This window comes from Stenella coeruleoalba (genome assembly GCF_951394435.1).
Source record: "Stenella coeruleoalba genome assembly, chromosome: 7".
Lineage (NCBI taxonomy): Eukaryota > Metazoa > Chordata > Mammalia > Artiodactyla > Delphinidae > Stenella > Stenella coeruleoalba.
This window is the reverse complement of record NC_137153.1, coordinates 109,657,726-109,679,594: the sequence shown is the minus strand read 5'-3', so window position 1 is coordinate 109,679,594 and position 21,869 is coordinate 109,657,726. Positions and strand designations below refer to the sequence as shown.

General features: G+C 51.6%; 1 protein-coding gene across 2 annotated transcripts in view; it reads right to left on the bottom strand.

Moving 5' to 3' along the window:
• Positions 1-21,869, bottom strand: part of GSN (gelsolin) — a 56,714-nt gene that overhangs the window by 14,009 nt on the left and 20,836 nt on the right. Inside the window, exons 1-6 of one of the 2 annotated variants that reach the window (XM_079927138.1) lie at positions 13,513-13,715; positions 11,813-12,017; positions 10,717-10,871; positions 5,151-5,312; positions 3,191-3,340; positions 1,938-2,027 (exon numbers count right to left, since the gene is read on the bottom strand). In XM_079927138.1, the coding sequence (XP_079783264.1) occupies positions 1,938-2,027; positions 3,191-3,340; positions 5,151-5,312; positions 10,717-10,871; positions 11,813-12,017; positions 13,513-13,620 (870 nt within the window). In that variant the 5' untranslated portion in view covers positions 13,621-13,715. Of the gene's footprint in view, positions 1-1,937; positions 2,028-3,190; positions 3,341-5,150; positions 5,313-10,716; positions 10,872-11,812; positions 12,018-13,512; positions 13,716-21,869 lie in introns of those variants that run through there. The other variant, XM_079927139.1, reaches the window with a different exon arrangement.

Genomic DNA, 21,869 nt, shown 5'->3' with positions numbered 1-21,869 from the left:
CACGGCCGCTGAGCCTGCACGTCCAGAGTCTGTGCTCCGCAACGGGAGAGGCCACAACAGTGAGAGGCCCGCGTACCGCAAAAAAAAAAAAAAAAAAAAATCGACAATACCCAGCGTTGAAAAGACTCTGGGTGAACAGGCACTTTCAAACCCGTGATGAAGGTAACTAGGGAGCCCTTCTAGAATGCATTTTAGTAATACATGTCAGAACTCTAAAAAATAAGTGCTCCACATTTATTGAAAACTTACTATGTGCCAGGCACTGTTCTAAGCAATTTATGTAATTTATATAATTTAATCACTTCTACAATTATACAACTCCTTTAATCCTTAAAACAACCCTGTGGTAGTCCTAGTAGTGTCCCCATTTTATTCACAAGGAAACCAAGGCACAGAGAGATTAAGTAACCTGCACAGCTAGAAAGTACCAGACCTGGGATTCGAACCCAGGTAGTCTGACTCCAGAACCGGTAATTTTTTTTTTTTTTTGGCCACATCCTGAGGCTTGCAGGATCTCAATTCCCGGACCCGGGATTGAACCACAGCAGTGAGAGCCCAGAATCCTAACAACTAGGCCACCAGAGGACTCCCAAGAACCAGTATTTTCAATCACTGACTCTTTATTCAGCCTATGACCCAGCAATCCATGTCTGGGAAACTCCCCTAATGCCACACTTTGCCCAAGTACACAAAGAGGGACTGTCTGCAATCAGAAAAGGTGGAAACATTCTAATGTCCATCAATTAGGGATCTGCTGAGATTCCTACATTCCTAAAATAGAATACCACACAGCCGTTTTAAAGGACCATGTGGATCACTATTACAGACAGATACTCCTGACCACGTCAAGTGGAAAAAAGAAGGCCACAGAAAAGCATGAATCGTTTGGATCCGTGAATATCAAACAGAGATGGAAAAATATATGTAACTAGACACAGAAAGCTGTATCTGGAGATTTCTTTACCAAAAGGGTAACCACGTAACCATGGTAACCCATGGAGAGGAGAGGAGGCGAGGTTGACTTTTGTTTTTGAGTGTCGTTCCTTTTGTAATTAAAACCCATTTTTAAAACAGTACTGGCTACCCTAAACTAGTGAAATTGCACTGACTCGTATTTTCTTCTTATGTTCCTGAGAACTGCTCAGTACTGTTATTTACAACGCGTATGTGTTACTTTAGTATCAGAGTAAATGTCAATAATGTGGTTTTTCTGTGGCCTTGATGAGAATCTTCACCTCATGTTGTTGTTATTTTACCACAAACAAGCCTAGGGCACGACATGGGTGTCACAGGCCCAGAGGCCAGAGTTCCCTGGCTCAGGAGCAGCCTCGATTCACTTTTTTAAATCACAAGAAGGCAAATTCCCTGGCGGTCCAGTGGTTAGGACTCCGTGCTTTCACTGCCGAGGGCGTGGGTTAAAGGGAACTAAGATCCCACAAGCCGCACAGCGCGACCAAAATAAATAAATAATAAAATCACAAGAAGAAATTATAAATAAAGTCATTAACCATAACCTGCCCCTCAACACACACACACACACACACCCACACCCCACACACACTTTTGTACTATTCCCTGTATTTTCCTACGACACTCCCATCAGTTTCCTCTGTGGACCCCCGGAAATCCTGAAAAGTTGACTCGACTGCCCTTCTCCCCACTTTACAGGCTAGGAAACTGAGACCCAGCAGAGAACATGTGCTGCCCAAGACCCCACAGATGAACGTGACGCACATGTGTCTGCAGTCGCTCGCACGCCCTTACTCCCGGGGCAGGAAGGCAGAGGCAGCAGGTGGGCGTCTACTGGAGGCGTGTGGAAGCCGAGTCCCCCCCACCCCACCCCCACGCATGCTTTGCTCAAGGCCCCGTGGCAGCGGAGCTCAGGAAGACCAGGTCTCTTGACCCAAGACCCAGGGGCCAGCGCAGCTGAGGCTCACCTTGTAGAGCTTGGCCAGCTTGCGGTTGGCTGCGTCCTCCTTGGCTGTGTCCTCGGTACCCTCGGGCAGAGCCGGCTTGGGACCCAGCACCTGCAGGAGAGGGAGACACGGAAGAAAGGGTGGCGGTGAGCTCCTGGCAGCCTCCTCCCCCAGGGAGGGGACTGAATTCCTGAGAGAGCTCCCTCCCCAGGCAGGTAAGGACCACGTGGGCGTCCATCCACAGCGACCTTCCACTTAGGGTAAGGTCCCCTCCAGAGACATCCTGCATCTCTTGACGTGTCTCCTGTGTGCAGAGCTCAACCAGGGCTGCCTGTCGAGTCCTTCCCTCCTTGTTCCTTGTCTCCAGGAGCTCCGTGCTCCTCTGCCTCCTGGACAGTCCTTCAGGTATTTATTCTACCATTTCCTCCTAGCCTTCTAAGAATGATAAACAGAGCTATGAATACCTTCCACCACATGCCTTTAACAGACCTCATTTCATCTTCGCACCCATGCTGAGAGGCACAGATTATCACTCTCGTTTCACAGGAGAGGAAACTGAAGTCTAGAGAGAAGTACCTTGTCCACACAGCTATAAGGTGGCTAAGTTGGAATTTGAACCCGTATCCCTGTGATTTTAGAGTCTATTTTCACACCTCCATTCTGAGCTACTTCCAGCCTCAATGGCCCCAGCTACTGCTCCTCTCAAGCCATCTTTGGTGTCCAGGCTCCTCCCCATAATAATCACCTTCTGCTCTTCCTAAAAACCAGAACTCAACAGCCCCAGACAAGCAGGAGACAAGTGGCACGGAGCAGAGCCCGTGGTCTCCTCCTTTTCCTGGTGACCTCTGCCTCTGTTGATATGTCCTCAAAGCACAACGGCTGACAATGCCATCATGCAATTTGATGAAATGGGCTATAAACCACTAGGAATGGTCAGAAGAGGAAAGAGGGGATTGGGTCTCCATTGTCTCTTTCTGACCTGGCTCCAGCACCAGGCTCACCCTCGGAAGACGCCAAGACCCTCCTTCTCAGCTCCTTTGGAGGACCTAGCCCTCCCAGTGGGAGGGTGTGGCTCACAACCCCGGGATGTACCAGGTCCTGGGATTCCAGCCCCACTTCTCAGGGGAGTCTGGGAGTTGTCGGGGAAGCTGCTCTTCCAGCTCGGTGGAAAAACAAATTCACCTCAAAACTGCCTGTTGGATGGAGGAAAGAAAGGAGCCTCCTGTCCCTCTTCTCAGCCCCACCATGCACTCCTGGGATGTGGCCGTGGGTACCTGGAGCATCGCCTCCGGCTCGGAGCCCTCCTCGGACACGTGCACACGGGCCCGGCCATTCCGCTCGTTGTCTCGGATGCCCTTGGACAGCTCTGTGGCCTTCAGCCTCTCGAAACGGTTGCTCTTGGAGCCGCACCACTGATAGATGTCCTGTAAGACAGGGACCCCACATAAGGCAGTGGCCCATATAAGCCCTGCCCAGCGACATGGCAAGGAGGGAACTATGGGGGCGGGCGGTGAGCTCACCTTGTTCTCTGCTTGCCCAGGTGACAGCCGGTGGAGCACACACATGCCCACATCCAAGCACAACAGGTGTGATCTGTGTGCACCAGGGTATGTGAGTGCATGATTTTGGATATGTGTTTTTTCACAGGTACCCCTACACATAGAATGTGTATAGAAATGTTTGCCTGCTGGTGGGAGCAGAAATTAGTACAACCACTTTGGAAACCCATTTGGCTGTACCTTCTAAAGCTCTGTATACCGGTATCCTATGACTCAGCAATCCCTCTCCTGGGAATACACCCAACAGAAGTGCATGCATACAGCCACCAAAAGACCCGTGCAAGGATGTTCAGAGCAGCACCACCTGGAATAGCCCCAAACTATCCCAAGTGTCCGTCAACAACAGAATGGATCAATGAACTGTGGCATATCTGCCCGATCAATTCTTATATAACAAGGAGAAGGAACAATTTACAACTAAAGGCAACAATACGGATGGATCTCAGAAAGAAAATGTTGGGCAAAAGAAGTCAGAGATCAAAAGCAAAGATTCCACGTACATGAAGTTCAGAAACAGGTGGAACCAGTCTATGCTGTTGGTTGAGAGAGTCTGGGATGACGGTTATCCTTGGGGGTGAAAGGATGAGAAGAGGACAGACGGGGAATTCCCTGGTGGTCCAGTGGCTGGGACTCTGTGGGGCCCACTGCAGGGGGCACGGGTTCCATCCCTGGTCAGGGAACTAAGATCCTACAAGCCACGCAGCCAAAAAAAAAAAAAAAAAAAAAAAAATCTAAGAAGAGGACAGATGGGGCCTTCTGGGGGCTGGTGATGTTCTGTTTCTTGATCTGGGTGTTAATTACACGGGTGTGTTCACTCTGAAATCTATAGAGATGCACACTCAGGATTCACACACTCTTCTGTGTACCTGCTACACTTTAATAACCGCTTACACTCAGTGTGTGCCTCCGTTTGCATGGACCTTACACCACGTGTATATATGAGGTTGGGTGTAGAACATCTGGCCATGTCCTTCTGCAGGTACGAGTATATGTGGATTTGAGAAGAATGTGTACAAAGCATCAGTCAGTGAGGTGGGCCTGGGTAAGTGCAGCCCACACACGTTGCCACATACAAGTGGGCATGTGCAACTACACGGATGACGTGCACACTGTGGGTCCCTGAACAACATGCCCAAGTCTCCATGTGTAGGCACTCATCGTGATGCCATGCCCACGCCTGCTGGGCAAGAGCTTATAGGTTTTTTTTTGAGATATAGTTGACTTACAGTGCTACATAAGTTTCACGTGTACAACATAGTGATTCACAATTTTTAAAGACTATACACCATTTGTAGTTGTTATAAAATACTGGCTATATTCCAAAAGCCTATAGTTGCTGCACATGCGTGCCATGTATTTGCAAGTGAATGACTACGTGTAAAAAGGTACACAAGATGTGCACATGAACATGCCAGGGAGTCGTACGTCAACTGAAGCCAGAGTGCGCTGTGCGTGAGGTCTGTGTGCGGGCATATGATGAGTCTGAGTCTGCACGCCAGGCACGTCTGCACCCAAATCTCTGCAGGTATGTCTGACTGCTACACAGAGCATGTGTGTGCATGGGGGCTGCTGTCTCTGTGGCTTGCCCTACTTGTTCATGTGGATGCGTCCACCTCCCCAGAGTCAGGCCTGGAGCACCTCAGTGGCCCCTGGGAAAGGGGAGGGCACAACTTACATTGCCCAGGTCCAGGATGAAGCAGTCGCCATTGTTGAAGCTCTCCCAGGACACAGGCACCTCGGTGCCGCGGGGCACACGCCGCCCTTTGACCTGGAAGAGTCTCTGCACCACCACCTCATTGGGTACCACGTGCTTGAATCCTGATGCCACGCCTCCTTTCTGTTGGGTCAAGGAGACAGCGTTAGTCCACGGGAGAGCGTCTGGGGAAGGGATAGGGATGAGTTGAAGGAAATTCTGGCCTATGCACCACTGGACTTCTAGCAGATTCCCTACCCACTGCACATTGCTGCCACCCCTTTGAATCTCGTACTCCACTAACAAAGACCACTGGGCCCACTTTCCTGGATCAAAAAGCTTCAAACATTCCTTTCTCAAAAGCTGCATTTTCTAAGGGATGTTCTAAGGAACTCTAATCCCCCAAATAGTCTGCAAGGAAAGGATTCCATGATCAAATAAGCACAAGGAATGCTCCTTACTTGCTCCCTGACTGTTACATAATGTACATCCACATAATAAAGGCTCTGGGAAGTCCTCTGGTAAATAAACCTGCTTACCTTTTGTTTTAGAGAATATTTCCCTGCCTTATTGAATCAAGAACTGCTTTTCTCCTCCTCATCCTGCCTGCAGCTCGAGTGTTCTGCAAAACCCGCTTTGAGAAGCACTCACCCGAAGCTTTCCCATCCTTCAAGGCTCTCTCGGTCTCCAGCCGAGACCATTCCCCTCCCTCCTCTGATGCTGCTGCAGCAAGTCCCACCCAGCTGTGCCTTCAGAGGCAGCTGTGGGTAAATGACAGAGCACTGACCTCAGGTTCAAGTCCCTGCCCTGCCACTAGAGTGCTGGGTGACTTTGGGTAAGTCTCTTTCCCTCTCTGAGCCTCAGGCCTCTCCCTTTTGAAATGGTGACAAAAGCCCCTGCTGTGCCACCTTCTGCAGTCATCACCAAGTTCCAGGGAACTTCAGGAAGGATTCCTGGCAGCGGTCAAAACTGCCCTTGGCTCAGTAGAAAGCCAAATAAAGTGGGCTGGGCGTCCTCATTAACAGTTCCCAGCCCCAGGTGCTCATCGACCCCAAGCCTCAGGGATGTCAAGTCAGAGCTGCGAAGGTCCTTATGAGCTTCCCGTTTTACGCATGAGGAAACCGAAGCCCAGAGAAGTGAAGTGACTTACTCAAGGGCACTCAAAAAGCACGCGGCAAAGCTAAGGAGTAAAACCTTGCCTCCTGTTCCCAATCTGGCACTCATCTCCCTGCTCCACACGTCAAGGGCCACTAAGGCCAGAAATGTGGCCATCCCCTCCAGGCCCCTTGCTGACACCTCAGTTTGCAGAGCAAAGCCAAGTCTGACTTGCCGCACAGAGTCCATGAGGGCAAGGGACAAAGGGAGTGAGTATGATTGGGTTCCTATTACGTCTACACGCAGTAAGCAATATAGAAGTGGTTGTGAAATGACAATGCCCACTCTGCCGGGCATTTTGTATGTGTCCTCTACGAGGGAGGTGTCATCATCCCCAACTTACAGATGAGAAATGCAGACGCCAGAAGTGAAGAGACTTGCCTAAGATCTCAAAGCTAGTAAATGGTGGAGCTAGGATGCAAACCCAGGTGTAACTAAATTTGTAAGGGCCACATTTTCCCCCAACATCAGGTTTTCTTAGAGCAAAGGTCCCTAGGGTCACCCAGGATGGGAGGCAGGAACAAACCACTGTTCAGAGCAAGGTTCTTCAAGTTGAAATGTTTTCCCTGTTGTGAGTGGAGCGCCCTCTGGTGTCCTTTCTTAGTACTAGCATGAGGCCTTTCAAGAGCATCCCCTCGGGCCCAGCAGGATGGCCAAGGTATTCGCAGAGCCTTTCTTTCCACCTGGCTCCAGGGACCCTCCTGCTGGGGAGCAGGTAAGGAAAGGCAGCTGGGGAAGAAGATGCAATGCCCCGTGCTCACCTGGTAATGACCGCAGAGGCTGCCACTTACTAGGCCTGTGACAGAGGCTGAGGCACCTGCTTCATGGCCATGCGGTGTGGTCCCCACAAGCCCCTGAGGTAGCAACTCTCATTACCCCACTTCACAGGCATGGAAACTGAGGTGAAAAGAGGTTCAGCCCCGTGCCCAGGGTCCCAGATAATTGGTGTAAGTTTTACCCCCAAGTTTGCCCTTCTAGGGACCAGCCTTGCCCAAGTCTGCCAGCCCAGGAACTCCTGAGTGTCTGTGGGCACCACTGACCCTGGAACCTCATTCATCTGGAGGTACAGAGACCGTGGATCTGAAAAGCTTTTCCAAAAGGTGCTGAACGGACACATGGACCATTTTCATGGATTCCTCAGAGAGGAAGAAATGGGGAAATGAGGGAAGAGAAAGACCCTTAACTTGTAGAAATACATCTCTAAAATATTTTACTTGTACAAGTGTGCCTTTTATTTTTTATCAAAAAAATAGAAACTTTCTTTTAAAAAAGGAAAAGTGTTGTTCAATGTCATAAATCTTGGTTCCAATAAATTCTCTGTATATGAATTTATAAATTAAAGAATACTTGATTTCTAATGAGTATGGACAGGCATTTCCTGATTAATTAACTCCTCTAATCTTACTGATCTGGGAAATTAGACTTAGAAAGATTAGTTAGCAAAAAAATAAAAGTAAGCTCTTAGGAGACATTAGTGGATCTCCAAGTATAAGGGGCAGGACTTTTTGGAAAGTTTTACTATTTTTCACTATTTTTACTTTAATCTCTAGGATTGATTGTTGCTTTCTATGGTCTAATCATTAGGTGGGCAGAGATTGGCATCAAATTATTTAAACAAAATTTAATAGGATATTGTTTTAAAAGCCACTTTCCAAATTAAAGTGATGATATATCTATATATACATATATAGGTATAGATTCTATATCTATACATAATATACACATCTATACGTTCATATAGGGACTTCCCTGGCAGTCCGGTGGTTAAGACCCTGCACTTCCACTGCAGGGGGCATGGGTTCGATCCCCGGTCATGGGGAAGGTTCCACATGCCGCGCGGTGCGGCTAAAAAAATAAATAAATAACATATATGTTCATGTATATATAGAGAAAAATTATGTACCATTTGGTGTATATCTCCGCGAGTAGAATCATGGGGAACTTTTACTTCCTAGAAGCCATATTTCTACGTTTGACATTTTACAGTAAGCTTGTATCACACTTGCAGTCTGAAGAAGGATAAAAGCTATAAAGATCTACATTTTAAAATATGTTATAAAACAAAGAAAAACCTACTGATTGGGGCTGGTCCCCTCTACCCTCTAAACTCAGGGTTCCTCATCTAAGAAACAGGAGGGAGGACAGGAAGGGTTCAAGTGATTCTGTGAGTTCCCATTGCGTTCGGGAGCTTCTAGGACTCAGGCCACCCCAGACTCTGCTTGAACCAAGGTTTTCAAATAATGCAGCCCCGTGGGGTCTCTAGGGTTCTGTCTGGGAGTCAGGAGGAGGAGGAGGGATCAAATGCAATGACTTGAAGGATGTGGAGGTCACAGAACCGGACAGCACAGGCCCCGTGAAAGCCCTTTCCAGCGGCTCTCGTCCCCTCCCTGCCCCTTCTCACACCCCGAGGACGGAACTGGCTCCAGGAGCAGGCTTTCACAGAAACAAGTCTTGCGTAACAAGCTCTGCTCCTTGGAGATCTATAATTGATGAGGGCGCCAGGCCGAGAACCTTGAACTGGGCCTGCCAAGTGCAGGGGCGGCGGGAGGACTTGCAGAAGGTGGAAAACAGGACTGGCTTTGGACCTCACATTTCCACCGAAAGCCAGGGCCTCTCAGGACTGAAGTCCCAAATCCAGGCTTGGGCTGGGAACGCATCCCCTGGAACATTCCTCAGAGTATGGTCCAAGAACATCTTGGAAAAATCACCGGAGGGTGAAGGAGGCTTGCTAAACATGCAGATTCCTAGGCTCCATCTGAGCTAAGATCAGAGACCAGGGAGTCTTCAAATGTCCACTCTGAACTCGTTCTGTGCGAGGCCCTTCACACCTGGGTTTAAATCCCAGCTCTGTCACTTACCAGCTCTGTAAGCTGCTTAACTTGTCCACAAGTTAAGTCACTGCTGTCCAGACAGCAACAACAAAAGCAGGCGCTGTTGCTCAAGGGGCTTGATAACTATTTGCTGAATGAATGACAAATATGTGAGAGCGCCCACCTGGAGGCACAAGCAGGGAGAGGGGTGGCCTTGGGACCTGAACCAACCTCTCTGACTCCTGATCGAGTGTCCTTTCCGCTTTCTGCTCCAGGAGCTGCAAAAAGCCCTGGTCCTTCTCCAAGTCCAGGGACTGGGTCCCAAGCTTCTCACCCCTCCCTCCATCGGTACCAGGGCCCCAGAAGAGGCTGTCGAAAGAAGGTAGAACTGGACAGCTCCGCAGGAGGCACTGTGGGCGTGGATGTGACTGACAGGGGTGCTGGTAGCCTCCAGGGACTCCAACCCTGCTCCACCCAGCGCAGGGCTGAGGCCCTGTTCCCACAACACACCCTGCCCTCTGCTATCTCAGTCTCATGAGAGCTTTTCCATCACCTAATCCCTGATGTGTCAGCTGAGCAGACAGCGTGGCCACCCTGCTAACACAGACAACCCAGAGGCCCAGAGATGGATGATGACTTCTCTAAGGTCACACAGCACATCAGCAGCATAGGTGGGGCTTAATACCTATCCTAGAACCCTGCTCATGAGAAGCAGGTTGGTGTAGTGGGAAAAAGCTGGGAGTCAGGAGATCTGGGTTCTGGTCCTGGCTCTGGGACTGACTGGCTGTGTGACCCTGGACCAGTTGCTTAACCTCTCTATGCCTCAGTTGCCCCTCCCTCTCTTAAAATAAGAGATTTGAACTCTGACATTAAGACCATCAAAGCTTATGATCCCCTCCTTATCCTGACCAAAGAGAACCCCAGCTTCGTAAAACTACAGCTTTCCAGGAGCCCTTCCAAGGTGCCAAGCTCTGTGCAAGGCATTTCCCAGCTATGCCTTCACCAAATCCTCTCCCCAGGCCCAAAGGGCAGGTACAACTGGTTCTCATGTAACAGAAGAGGAAAGGGAGGCTCAGGGAGGCCAAGTGGTTTCCCAGACGTCATACACAATACACGGCACAGCCTCTTGGGGCTTCCAGCTTGGTTTTGCTCAGCCCTACCTGGCTTGGGGCTGGGGCTCAGACGCTTCAGAGTTCAAGTTCAAGGGGGATTCTAACAAGCAGAAGGAGAAATGTGATCAAATGTGTTTCAAATACCTAACATAGGCCCCTCTGTTGGCAGGCTCAAGCCCCGGGAAAGCAAGGTTCCCACCCATGGCCCACCCCTTACAGCTGGGGCTAGGAAGACCACCCTGTGAAGTGATGGAGAATTTTCTTCTCTCAATTTAATAAGAAACCAGAGGCTCAGAGAGAGAGTGTGTGATTTGTCCAAGGTCGCGCAGCTAGGAAGAGCCCAGAGCTAACCAACTCCAAAGGCTGAGCTCTGACCCATCTGCCCACATCACCAAACAAGACTGAAAGATGATGGATGGACCTGAGTGAGCCCTGCCATTGGTGCATCTGTCCCTGCTGCCCGGCACCCACCTTGTACTTGAGGCCATGCTTGAAGTAACCAAGGAAGGTGGCAGACTCGAAGCCCTGGACCTCACGGTGCTGCACAGCCCGACCGTTCAGGTAGTCATCCAGCTGCACGGTGAAGATAGCAGCTGCCCCGCTCTCATCCTGGCTGCATTCATTGCCTGGGGGACATCAGAGCAGCATGAGCCGGGCTTCTGTAAAGTGGCCCCAGCCTCCCACGGAGGAGGAGTCTGGAGCCCCCAGCAGTGCCCTGGCCTGGCTGTAGAAGCTGGGCAAGCCCCTGCCTCCTATGAGCTTCGGTTAATCTATCTGTATAATGGGGGAGGTGGGAGGCTGACTCCAGGTCTCTAGGAGTCCTCCCAGCTCTGACGCTTCCCCCTGCACTCACTCTCAACCTTCCTGAGCACGAAGTCAGGCCAGGGAGCATCAGAAAACCAAGGCACAGGGCTTCCCTGGTGGCGCAGTGGTTGGGAGTCCGCCTGCCGATGCAGGGGACACGGGTTCGTGCCCCGGTCCGGGAGGATCCCACATGCCGCGGAGCGGCTGGGCCCGTGAGCCATGGCCCCTGAGCCTGCGTGTCCGGAGCCTGTGCTCCGCAACGGGAGAGGCCACAGCAGTGAGAGGCCCGCGTACCATAAAACAAAAAACAAAACAACAACAAAACAGAAAACCAAGGCACAATGAGGGGGCAGGACTCACAGAGTCACACAGCAGAGCTGTGGCAGGGCTCCAGGCTCCGACTCTGAAGGGCAAACTGGAGTGTGACTGGAGCTGTGCAGGGGGTCCAGGGTCCCCAAATCACCTCCAGTCTGTGTGCCATAGTGGCTTGTTTAACCCTCACAACAGTCCTATGAGGTAGTCTAGCGCAATCATCAGGTCCACTTTACAGAGACACTGAATATCTTGCCAAAGGGCAGAGCCGGGGTCTGAACTCGGGCAGGTGGGCTCTAGAGTCTTGGGAACATGTAACCAAGGGTCTGGCACACACTTGATGCTCAATAGTCACTTAATTCCCGTGGGCACTTCCTGGCGACCATGCCTCAAAGGTCTGTGCTTTACGGCAGAGGGGCTGGGATGGGGGCTCGGGCGGGGCCAGCCTCACCCAGCCAGTAGTGGAGGTCGTACTGCAGGTTCCCACTCCTGAGCTTCACCGTCTTCAGGATGACATAGGCATCGCCTGTGAAGAAGTCTCCGTAAAGTTTGCGGGGCACGGGAACCAGGTCGAACTTCTCCACACGCCAGATCTGCAGGCCGGGCTCCTTCCCCGCCTTGAGGAACTCGGGGTGTTCCACCACCATGCTGCTGGGCTGCAAGAGATGGGGAGGAGCCTGAGTGAGGGCAGGAGCCTCGGCGGGGAGAGACCCCACCCCGGGGCACGAGGGAGGGTGGTTTCCAGCACCAAGAGCATCTCACTTGAGCCGCTGACTCTCCCCACCCCGTTCTATGACCCCTGCTCGACGAGTGAGCAAACAGGGCAGAGTTTAGGCTCCAAACCCTGTCCGTGGCCAGCATCTGTCTCCCCTCCTCAGCTCCCTGGTGATGGGGGGACAGAAGGCTCTCTCTCCCTTCTCTCTTCCTTTCTTAGTGCCAATTAGATGCAACAGTCGAGGCGCAGAGAGGTGAAGACGGGGACCCCCTAGCTAGGAAATGACAGAGCAGGAATTGGCCCATGCTCTAAGAGCACGAGTTTTGGGACCATGGGGAGACCCCTCAGATGGCAATGGTAAATCTGGGGGTCGCCAGGGGCTCAGCTTGTTCCCTTCCAGCATCCTCAGTGGTCCTCAGAACTAGAAGGGTCCTCAGAGAGTTCATTATCCAACTCCACCCTGCAGACAGGAAAATTGAGGCCCCAAGAGGGGAAGGGGACTAGCCTAAGGTCACACAGCCTGTCTGCTTTTGCTCTTTGGAAGTGGGAAGATTTCCCATGCCCCAACCATGTCCATGTCCACACCTCCAAGAAGGGCCTAGATGACTGAGCCCAAGTGGCCTCCTGCGCTGTCTGCCTCCTCCCTCCTGCCCCCAAAACCCCACCCCCCCCAAATTCCATTTCTTGGAAAAGGCGAGAGGACGCAGCCGGGGTCTGCAGGAGCCTGTTGGAGATGAGGTGGTCAAGGATGGGGGAAGGCCGTCAGACATGCACTGGGGCTAGACATGGAGCAGAGTGGGATGGTTAGCTTGGAGTCAGAGGGTAGAAATCAGCAGGCGCAGGTCACCTCGGGCCGGATCTGGTGGAAGAAGTCAAAAAAACAGATGGGAGAACTCAGGCAGAGGGACGGAGAACACAAAAGGACAGCAGGAGTGAGGAGAAACCAGACAGGGCAGAGGAGGTACCAGAGAGGCGAGAATAACAGGAAGGACGGTAAGCAGGCGGAGGTGAGATCATACAGGGAAGAGGGGGAAAATATTGAAGAGGCAGAGAGAAATTAGATGAGAAAGAGGAATCTGAAATGGAAGAAGAAATCAGAAGAGGGAAGGAGAGAAATGAGGCAGAGGGAAGGAGAAATCAGGCAAGGAAGAGGAGAAATCTAGGGGCAGAGATGGGTACGAAATCAGAAGGTAGCACCGAGGGAAAAAGAAATCCGGCCAAGGTGAGGTTAGCCTCTAGGGAGGGAAACAGCCAGGGCCCTGAGGCTCCCACCCCCATCCACCGGAGCCCCGGAAGCAGCAAGAGATACTTACAAAGCAACAAAACAGTTTTTCCATTCTAGACCTGAAATACTCCCCTTTTCCTAGCGCTGTATCTGCAAGAACTTACAATAGAGAGTTACTCCGGGAGCCCCCCGGGGCCCCCCGGGCACTCACCCGCGCCTGGGTCACCCCCCGCGACGCGGTGGCGGCGCGGGCCGGCGGCGACAGCGCGCACAGCGCCAGGACCAGCGCGTCCAGTAGCGCGGAGCGGTGCGGAGCCATGGCAGCGACGGCGGCAGAAGACCTGGGCGGCAGCCTCTGCCTCCCTAGTCGCAGACCTTAAGTAGCCGCCCGCCCAGCCCGCCCAAGCTGGGGACCGCCCCGTAGGGAGGGCGTGCGGCAGGGCTGGGCCCCCGCGGGCCTGGGAAGGGCGGGGATCTGGCCTGGATTTTAGAGACCTCGGGGTTCCCACCCGGACAGATCCAACTGGGCGTGGCCACCCCTTCACCCCAGGTCAGGGCTGGAGACCAAGCAGCAGGCGCTAACTCAGTGCACACTAAATGGGCACACGTAAGAATGGCAGGGAGTTCACCCATCTTAGCCTCCTGTGTGATCCATGCAAGAACCCTTCCCTCTCCACCCCTAACGTCTCCAGCAACAAATCCCATGAACTAATATTTATTGAAGGTTTTCCACTTCATATGAAAACGGACACATCCCAACATCCTTTACAGACTGGGTACCATCGACAGCCCCATTTTAAAGAGGGGAAAACTGAGTGCAGAAAGGTCAAGCAATTTGCACACTACTAGGAAATGAAAGGCAACATTTCACTCCAGGTGCTCTGAGTGGATGACCCACTTAGGCAGCATGTGGCTGTCACCAGCTGAGGACACAGTCCGGGAGGCTGACCTTCACTGGACCCTTGAACAAGCCAGACAGAGAAAGGCAGGCAGATCTCTCAACTTCTTGGATTGCAGGTTCTATTTTACTCAAGACTGCCCGTCTTTCCTTCCTTTTAAAAAAGTTTTTATTTTGTAAAAGGTTGTTTTGATAAAAACTTAAAGTCACGTTATTTATGCAAAGTTTTGCCTCTCAACCCCCCTTACACCTTGGGGCAACCAACCACTTCTATCTTCCTCCTTCAGCTGATTTCAGTGTTTGGCTTCATGTCTTAAATAACAAGCCCTTGTTGTTTGGGTTTTTTTCTTTTTTTGGGGGGGGTGTTAGTTTTGGTTTTGTTCTTGTTTTTTTCAGTTTTAGGTCCTATTGGCTCTCCCTGGGGAAGTCAAGGATTCAAGCCTCTTGCCCTTCTCCCAGGCTCCCTTCCCATCTCTCACTCTCCCACTGGAGGCTTACAGTCAGTCACTGGGTTAGAAGTGCTATTCGAATTCACCCAGGCCTGCTTCCCACCTTCTCCAGCCCCTCTCTTCTCCCTCTCACTACTCTGCCGGGCCCAGCTTCTCTATTTCCAAGTTCCCTTTGCATCCCAAATCTCCTCCTTTCCCAATAACAGGGAATGCAGTGACAGGGAAGAGAATGCAGAAGCTGGAGACCTGGGTTTGATTCCCACGTCCACTGTGTGTAAGTTACTTTCTTCTTCTCTGCCTCAGTCTTCTCATCTAGTAAATGGGTATAAAGTGGTTGCTGAGAATTAAACCAGTCTCTCTGTGTGAAAATGGCCTGGTCTGACAATTAGTAAATGGGAGTTCCCATCCCCCTTCCCCACGAGCTTTAGTCATCCACACCAGCTCCTCCTGGAGCCCAGTTTGTATCTAATCAGGCTGAAGTTTGCCTTCCATCACACACAACTTCCTCCCATTTAAGATGGACTGTGGGTCAGATAAAGGGCTAAATGAACACACACACGGAGAAGACAAATCAGACTGCAGGGATTATAAGAAAGCTTCATGGACAAAGGGACTTGTGACCTGGGCCTTGAAGGACAGGGAGGAGGGAGGTTGAGAAGAAGAGGCATTCTGAGGAGGGAACAGCATGGGCAAAGGGCAAATGCAGGCCACATGCAGTGACTAAGGAGGGGTCCTGTCTCAAACACAGGAGCAAGAAGAGATGAGGCTGGAGGAGGGTGGCGGGGGTCACAGGGGCCTGTGTGTCACACTGAAGAGTCTGAATTTTATCCCAGTGTCTGTGGGGAACCACAGAGAGATGCCCGAGTTCTTGAAGCCCTGTGTCTAGTCCTGGGCCTGTAGAGCCTGCAGTGAATCAGCTCTGGCCTAAATTCAGAGAGCTCTTCCCTCTCCTTAGGCATTTCGAGGGTTATAAAAACCCCACAGTTCTCATATGCTCTTGATGGAAGTATAAACCAGTCTCCCCTCTCTAGAGAGCAATTTATGACCACAAATTCGAAACACATATTGCAACAACAGTGCCATTTCCTTCAGTATCACTTGCAGAGGAACGTGGAAATATATGTGCAAGGATGTTCACTGAAGCATTGTTTGAAGAAAACTGGAAAGGACCCAAGTGTCCCGGTTAAACAAATTATGGAGCCGCCATACAACAGACCACTCTGCAGCTGTGAAAAAAGAATAAGCTAGTGCGGACCGTCCCTGGCACATAGTAGGTGCTCAATAAGCACGGAGAGAGCTCCAAGTGCAAAAAGCGAATTGTACAATGACTATAATGTGACTCCTCTCCTCTGTTTTATGAGGGTGTCTGTTTTTGTATACATCCTTAAAAAAATCAGGGAGGGTAAACACCAAACCGTCAAGCCAGTTTGTTTGAAAGGGATAAGAGGTTGGGGTTAAGCACCCACATCGCTGCCATTGGCACAAGGGAACATCTTAGGGTGATGAAAACATTCTAACTCTGGATTATGGTGACGATTACACAACTGAAAAATGTACTAAAAATCACAGTCCCGTCTGCTTACCATGGGTGAATTGTTCTGGTATCTAAATTATACCTCAATATATTTGTGTGAAAATTTTTTTTAATGTGCTCTAGGGATTGAAACTATTTACAAGTATTTATCCAATGAAGTTTTTTTTGGTTTTTTGGGTGTTTTTTTTTTTTTTTTTATAAAAGACTGATCTACGGGGACTTCCTCAGTAGTCCAGTGGTTAAGACTCTGCGCTTCCACTGCAGGGGGCACGGATTCCATCCCTGGTCGGGGAACCAAGATCCTGTATGCCACGTGGCATGGCCGAGAAAAAAAAAAAAGGACTGATGTAGAAATAATACCTTTAAAATAGAGAATGATACCTGCTCATTAGACAATTTGGAAAATCCAAACAGGCAGGAGGAAGAAATTTCCTTGTCATCCCTGTCCCCCGAATGACCCTGAGTCGGCATCTGGCCCAGCTGAGCCGTCCTTTCTGCTCAGTTGGTGATTAACAGAGGGCTGCTGTGGCTTGGCCTTGGTGCCAGGGGTCACTGACCACTAGCCCAGGGTCACTGGCCCCTGGTTAATGATCACAAAGGCCCTGCAGCTTTGCCTGCCACGTAGCTCTGGAGCCTGGGTCCTCAGCGCTAGAGACCTGGTGAACGGGCCCTGGCTCCTGCCCTCGGGGAGCCCATGGCCTAGAAACTCTCACTACAGGGCAGTGATGTGTGCAGACTGTGATGGGGACATGGTCTTATGCTGCTCCCTGCCTGGAAGAGGATGAGTTCAGGGCGAGGGTGGGGGCAGGGGCCAGTGGGGGGACTTAAATGCAAAAGAAAAACTTCTAGGTAGAAAGGAAGAGTCCCCACCCAGTGCTAGGCTTCCCTCTGCCACTGACTTCCTGGGGGACTTTGGGCAAATCACTGTCCCTTTCTGGGCCTCAAGGTCCAGATACCCAAAAGATGGGGTAGGCCCTGATGCTCTGACTCTAAGCCTCATTCCTAGCCCAGCATTCCCAGATACTGGCTCTACAACCATATCCAGAACCGACACGTCTCTAAGCCTCAGGGTTTCCATCTGTAAAATGGGAGCACTGGTCCAGGTTGCCTCTACAGGTCCTTCTGAATGAGACGGTGCAGGGCCCCTGAACTACACAAGGGGGCACGGCGGTCACCGACGGCAGCATGCCACCTCACCTCTGGATCCAGACATCTCTGGGAGAAGAGAGGGAGGAAGGGATGGGCGGTGTCTGATTCTGAGTCTCCTCACAGCAACCAGGGGAAAGAGGTATTAAATTTCTCATTTTATAGACCAGGAAACGGAGATTCAGGGAGTTTCAGTCACTTGCTTGGGGTCATTCAGCTAGAAAGAGGCACTGCTAAGATTCAGACACAAGGCTGGCTGGCTCCAGTGCCCAAGCTCTATCTGGGGATCAAGCAGGGCCTCGCAGCACCATCCCACCTGGGCAGGAAGGGAGAAACAGTACCGTTTACAGGTAAAGGGTTGCAGGCGCGGACTCAGTCAAGCCCGAGCCAAGCCTGGCAGCCCGAACTCCGTGGGGTGGCCGTCCCTACCACGCGTCCCAGGCTGAAGAGGTCGCAGCCCTCCAGCCCTGCACCTGCACCTGTGAGCACCCAGGACAGAGGCTTGTCCTAGGAAGGTCCCCAGGCTGCAGCCACTGGGTGGAAGATGGACTGTGGTACCTACACTCTGTGCCACTCATGGGCACACAGGTCAGGCACGGTCTCCTGTACTTGAGAGGCAGCCCGGCTCTGCCACCACTCGCTACGTGAGTACACCCTAGTCCCTGCCCTTCTCTGGACCTCAGAGATCCCCTTGACCTCTGATCTTGGGTGTTCCAGGCTCCCGCCTAGTGCTACACACAGTAGGTGGCTTTCAGCATCAGCCCACATCTCTCCCCTGTAGTTGGATCCAGGACCCCCACCACCAGCTCTGGCCCTGCTCCTCTGTGACCTTAGGCTAGCCTCCGTGTCTCCCTGGACCTCCCAAGGCAGCTACCAGAGATGGGAGCAGGCAGCGTCACCCTCCGCCCCCGGCCTCGATGTACAAAAGGCCTTGGCTGGCCCTGGAAGACACCACCCTGTTCTTTTTTCTTCACCCCAAACACTGTTGTTCTTGATTCCCAGGCAGCTGGCTACTCATGGAAAGTCTTCTCTCAGAGCTTGCTTGCTTTCTGGGTCACTGCTGGGCTCTGGGTCCTCCTGGGAATACCCACCCCTCTGGTTTTGCTAAATGGGACAACAGGCAGTAAACAGAGAAGGCAGTTATAAAACCCAGTGAAAGCAGACAGGGCCTCTGTGAGGTCTGGGGAGCCCTGGGGACTTGAAAGAACACGTTTTAGAATCTGGGAGACTCAGCTCCTGTGATCAGGGCCTCAGTTTCCTTATCTATAAAATGGGGAGAATGATACCCAGCTCACAGAGCAGTGAGGAGGCCCAGGGCCCGACACACAGTAGAAGCTTCCCAAAAGTTAGTGCCCATTTTTTGAACTGCTTTCTTTGCACAGAGGCCTCTGTTCAGCATGTGCCACGTGAGAGCAGCGTGGTGGTGCTGGAGGAAGGTTACAGACTTCACAGGAGATTCTTGAGTTCAGGTCTGGGCTGTGGAACCTGGAGCAAGTTGCTTTCCCTCTCTGAGCGTTGGGTCACTCATCTGTAAAAAGGGATAGTAGTGCCCAGTTGCAGGACAGTTGGGAGCTCAGCAGTGAGACTGTTGGAGTGCATTGCACAGAGTAGGACTTATCTGTAGCAACGCTCACTAGTCCATCCTCTCTTTGTAGACTATGACACCAAGAACAAGAGTGTAACTTCTGAGAATCACATAGCAAGTACCTGGCAGAGCAGACCTAGAACCCAGGTCTCCATTACTGGGCCAGAGGTAAGGCCTGAGCCCATGACATGACAAGGCGCCCTGTAAGGGCCAGCTGGACCTCTGCCCTGGCCCAGTCTACCCTGGGTGTGGACAGCTGGCGGGGAGATGGCCAGTGGGACTCCAAGAGGCTGACTATTCCTGGGACCAAAGCCACTGGCTCTTCCCCAGCTTCGGAGGCAACCCCACCTAGTGCTGAGAGCCAGGGCAGGACATTCAGAGAGGGACTAACCCTGCCACTTCCTGATCCTGTGCCCTGGAAGCAGCCAGATCTGGCCATGGGTGTGAGTCCGTGCCCTCCATGCCAGGGTCCACTTTGAAGTCGGTGTCCCCTTCTCTGGGGAGGCAGTGGCCCTGGGAGGCTTGGCAGGCCAGCAGCTGGAGCTGCAAACAGCTGTATCGTAGCCCCTCTGGCACCCCACAGCCCACCGATAGGGGAGTCCAGGCACAAACACTATCAGCAGCAGGACAGTGAGGCCCAACTACGGGCACTGCGGTGCAGGACCAGTAGAAGGTGGGAACACAGTCTCCGCGCGCCAGCCTCCTGGGGCAGCAGGGCCTACGGGGCCCAAACCAGAGCCAGAAGCAACAAAGGCCACAGGAGGCAGCTCCCTGCTCCACAGAGGAAAGGCTTTCCAACAGAGAGAAAAACAATGTGCATGATTGTGGAAAGAGCTCCCAACAGGAAAAGCTGTGTATAAATCCCGACCTACCACTTCTAGCTCTGTGGCTTCTGCTCTCTGAGCCTCAGTTTGCTCATCTGTAAAATGGGGATTAGAATTGCTTCTTCCCAGAGTTGCTGTGAGAATGTCGTAAGGTAAAAATACATTTGGGGCTTAGCACAGTGCTTGGCCTAGCGTATGCACATATAGAGGAAGCTGTGGTGGTTGTTTGCTGGGGGCTAGGAAGCGTCTCTCTCTCTCTCTCTCTCTCTCTCTCAATCTCTCTCTCTCTCTCTCTCTCTCTCTGACACTCAAGTTCCTTATGTATAAAATCAGGGTTAAAATGTTTTTCTCAAAGGTGAGTGGAGAGCACTGAATGAGACCATAAATGTGGAAGATCCTAGGACCATGCCTGGCATAAGACAGTTCAAAAATGCCGGTTTCCTTCCCCCTCTTCCAGAGAGATAATGAGTGGCCCAGTGGTAACCCAGCCAAGGGGACTCAGATGATGAGCAAACCAGCCCATTTCTAAGGACACTTCAGGCCCTGGGACTTTAAGATTCTGAAAGAAACAGCAAAAGGCAAACAATGTTTGAGCATCTGGTCAAGGTCCCCCACTGTCTGTCTGGGGATCAAGTTCATCCTTCAGCAGGACCCAGCTCCCTAGGCCAATAATCACCATGATGGGAGCAATAATGACAGGACCTCAGAAAACGGTGACATATCCCTCCTGCTGCAGGCTCCAAGTGAAGCCTTTCTCTGTCCCCAAGCTTTGCACAGCCAGTGACAGCCAAGACCTCCTGTAAACAGGAGCCCATCTTCTGGGTGTCAGTTTGTACCTTGCAGGCAGAACTTCCAAGAAACACAAAGGGGGCAGGTTCAGGACAGAGGAGAGAGTCCAGAATCCAGGAGCAGAATCCAGGAGCAGAGCTTAGGTGAGCTCGGGATACCAAGAATGACCAGTAGGGTGAGGGTTGCACAACCTTCCATCCAAGGGAAGACAAGATAATATCCAGGCTGAGTTTGGACAGAGCCCAAATCCCTACCTCGGGGGGGACTTGGGCCAATGGCCCTTCTGCAGTGTTTCAATTTCCTCCTCTATAAAATGCGGTGATGAGTCCTACCCTGGGGGTCATCTGGGAGGAGGGTTGAAGGAGCTCCCAGCACTGTGCTTATTAGCACACAGCAAGCACTCAGTAACTGCAACACCCAAAGACAAGCACCCGGCATGTGTCCAGGCCCCGGAAACCAACAGCCCACTGGCCCCCATACCCACCCTTGACTTCTATCTCTGCATCCTTGCATCCAAAGCAGGGTAGGACTGGAGGGTCCCAGCCAAGGCCCAGAGACCTGGAGGGATGGCTGGTGCCAAGGATAGGAAGGCTTCTTAGGAGGGGGCCTCAATCCAGCACTTCAAGAGTCCCCCTTGCCTCCCACCCCATCCACAAACCTCGTTATGATGCCCTCCCCTCTCCTCTGGTCTCCTCCCACCCCAAGGCACAAGGGCTCTGGAGTCACTGCCCGATCCCAGCCCTGTCTCTTACTAGCTAGGTGACCCTGCAAGTGACTCAAGCTCTCTGAACCTGTGTCCCTGGGTATAGAAAAGCCAGACTATCTCACAGGCTTGCTGGAACTTGACACTAGTAAAAATCAGTTATGGAAAAACTCCAAATGCTATAGCATGATTAGAAATTCTCTGCAATTTATCTCAAACTTTTAACTACAATAGAACTACCAGAGATTCAAAGATATTTTTTATCCTTACTAATCGCTTTAATTTTAATAAGGCTTTTTAAAACGTACTTTCCCCTCTTAAACACAAACAGAGGTATAGTACTGGAACCCTTTTGTTCCTTTCCCAGCTCAGTGAATAATCGTAACCAGCTGGAAGAAATGAATGAGATCCAGTCCACAAAGCACAGTGCCTAGCACATGACAGGGCTCTGGAACAGGTGCTGTCTCCTTTCCCCAGATGTTCTCCCAGCCTCACCTCCATCCAGGCACCTGCCCAATGACCCGCATCATCAAGCCCTCTGAGGGCTTCCAGAACCCTCTGGGACACTCCAGAGTCATCCCACCAGGCCATACACAAGGGCTGAGGCCAGAGCAGAGACGCTCAACCCCACATACTCCCC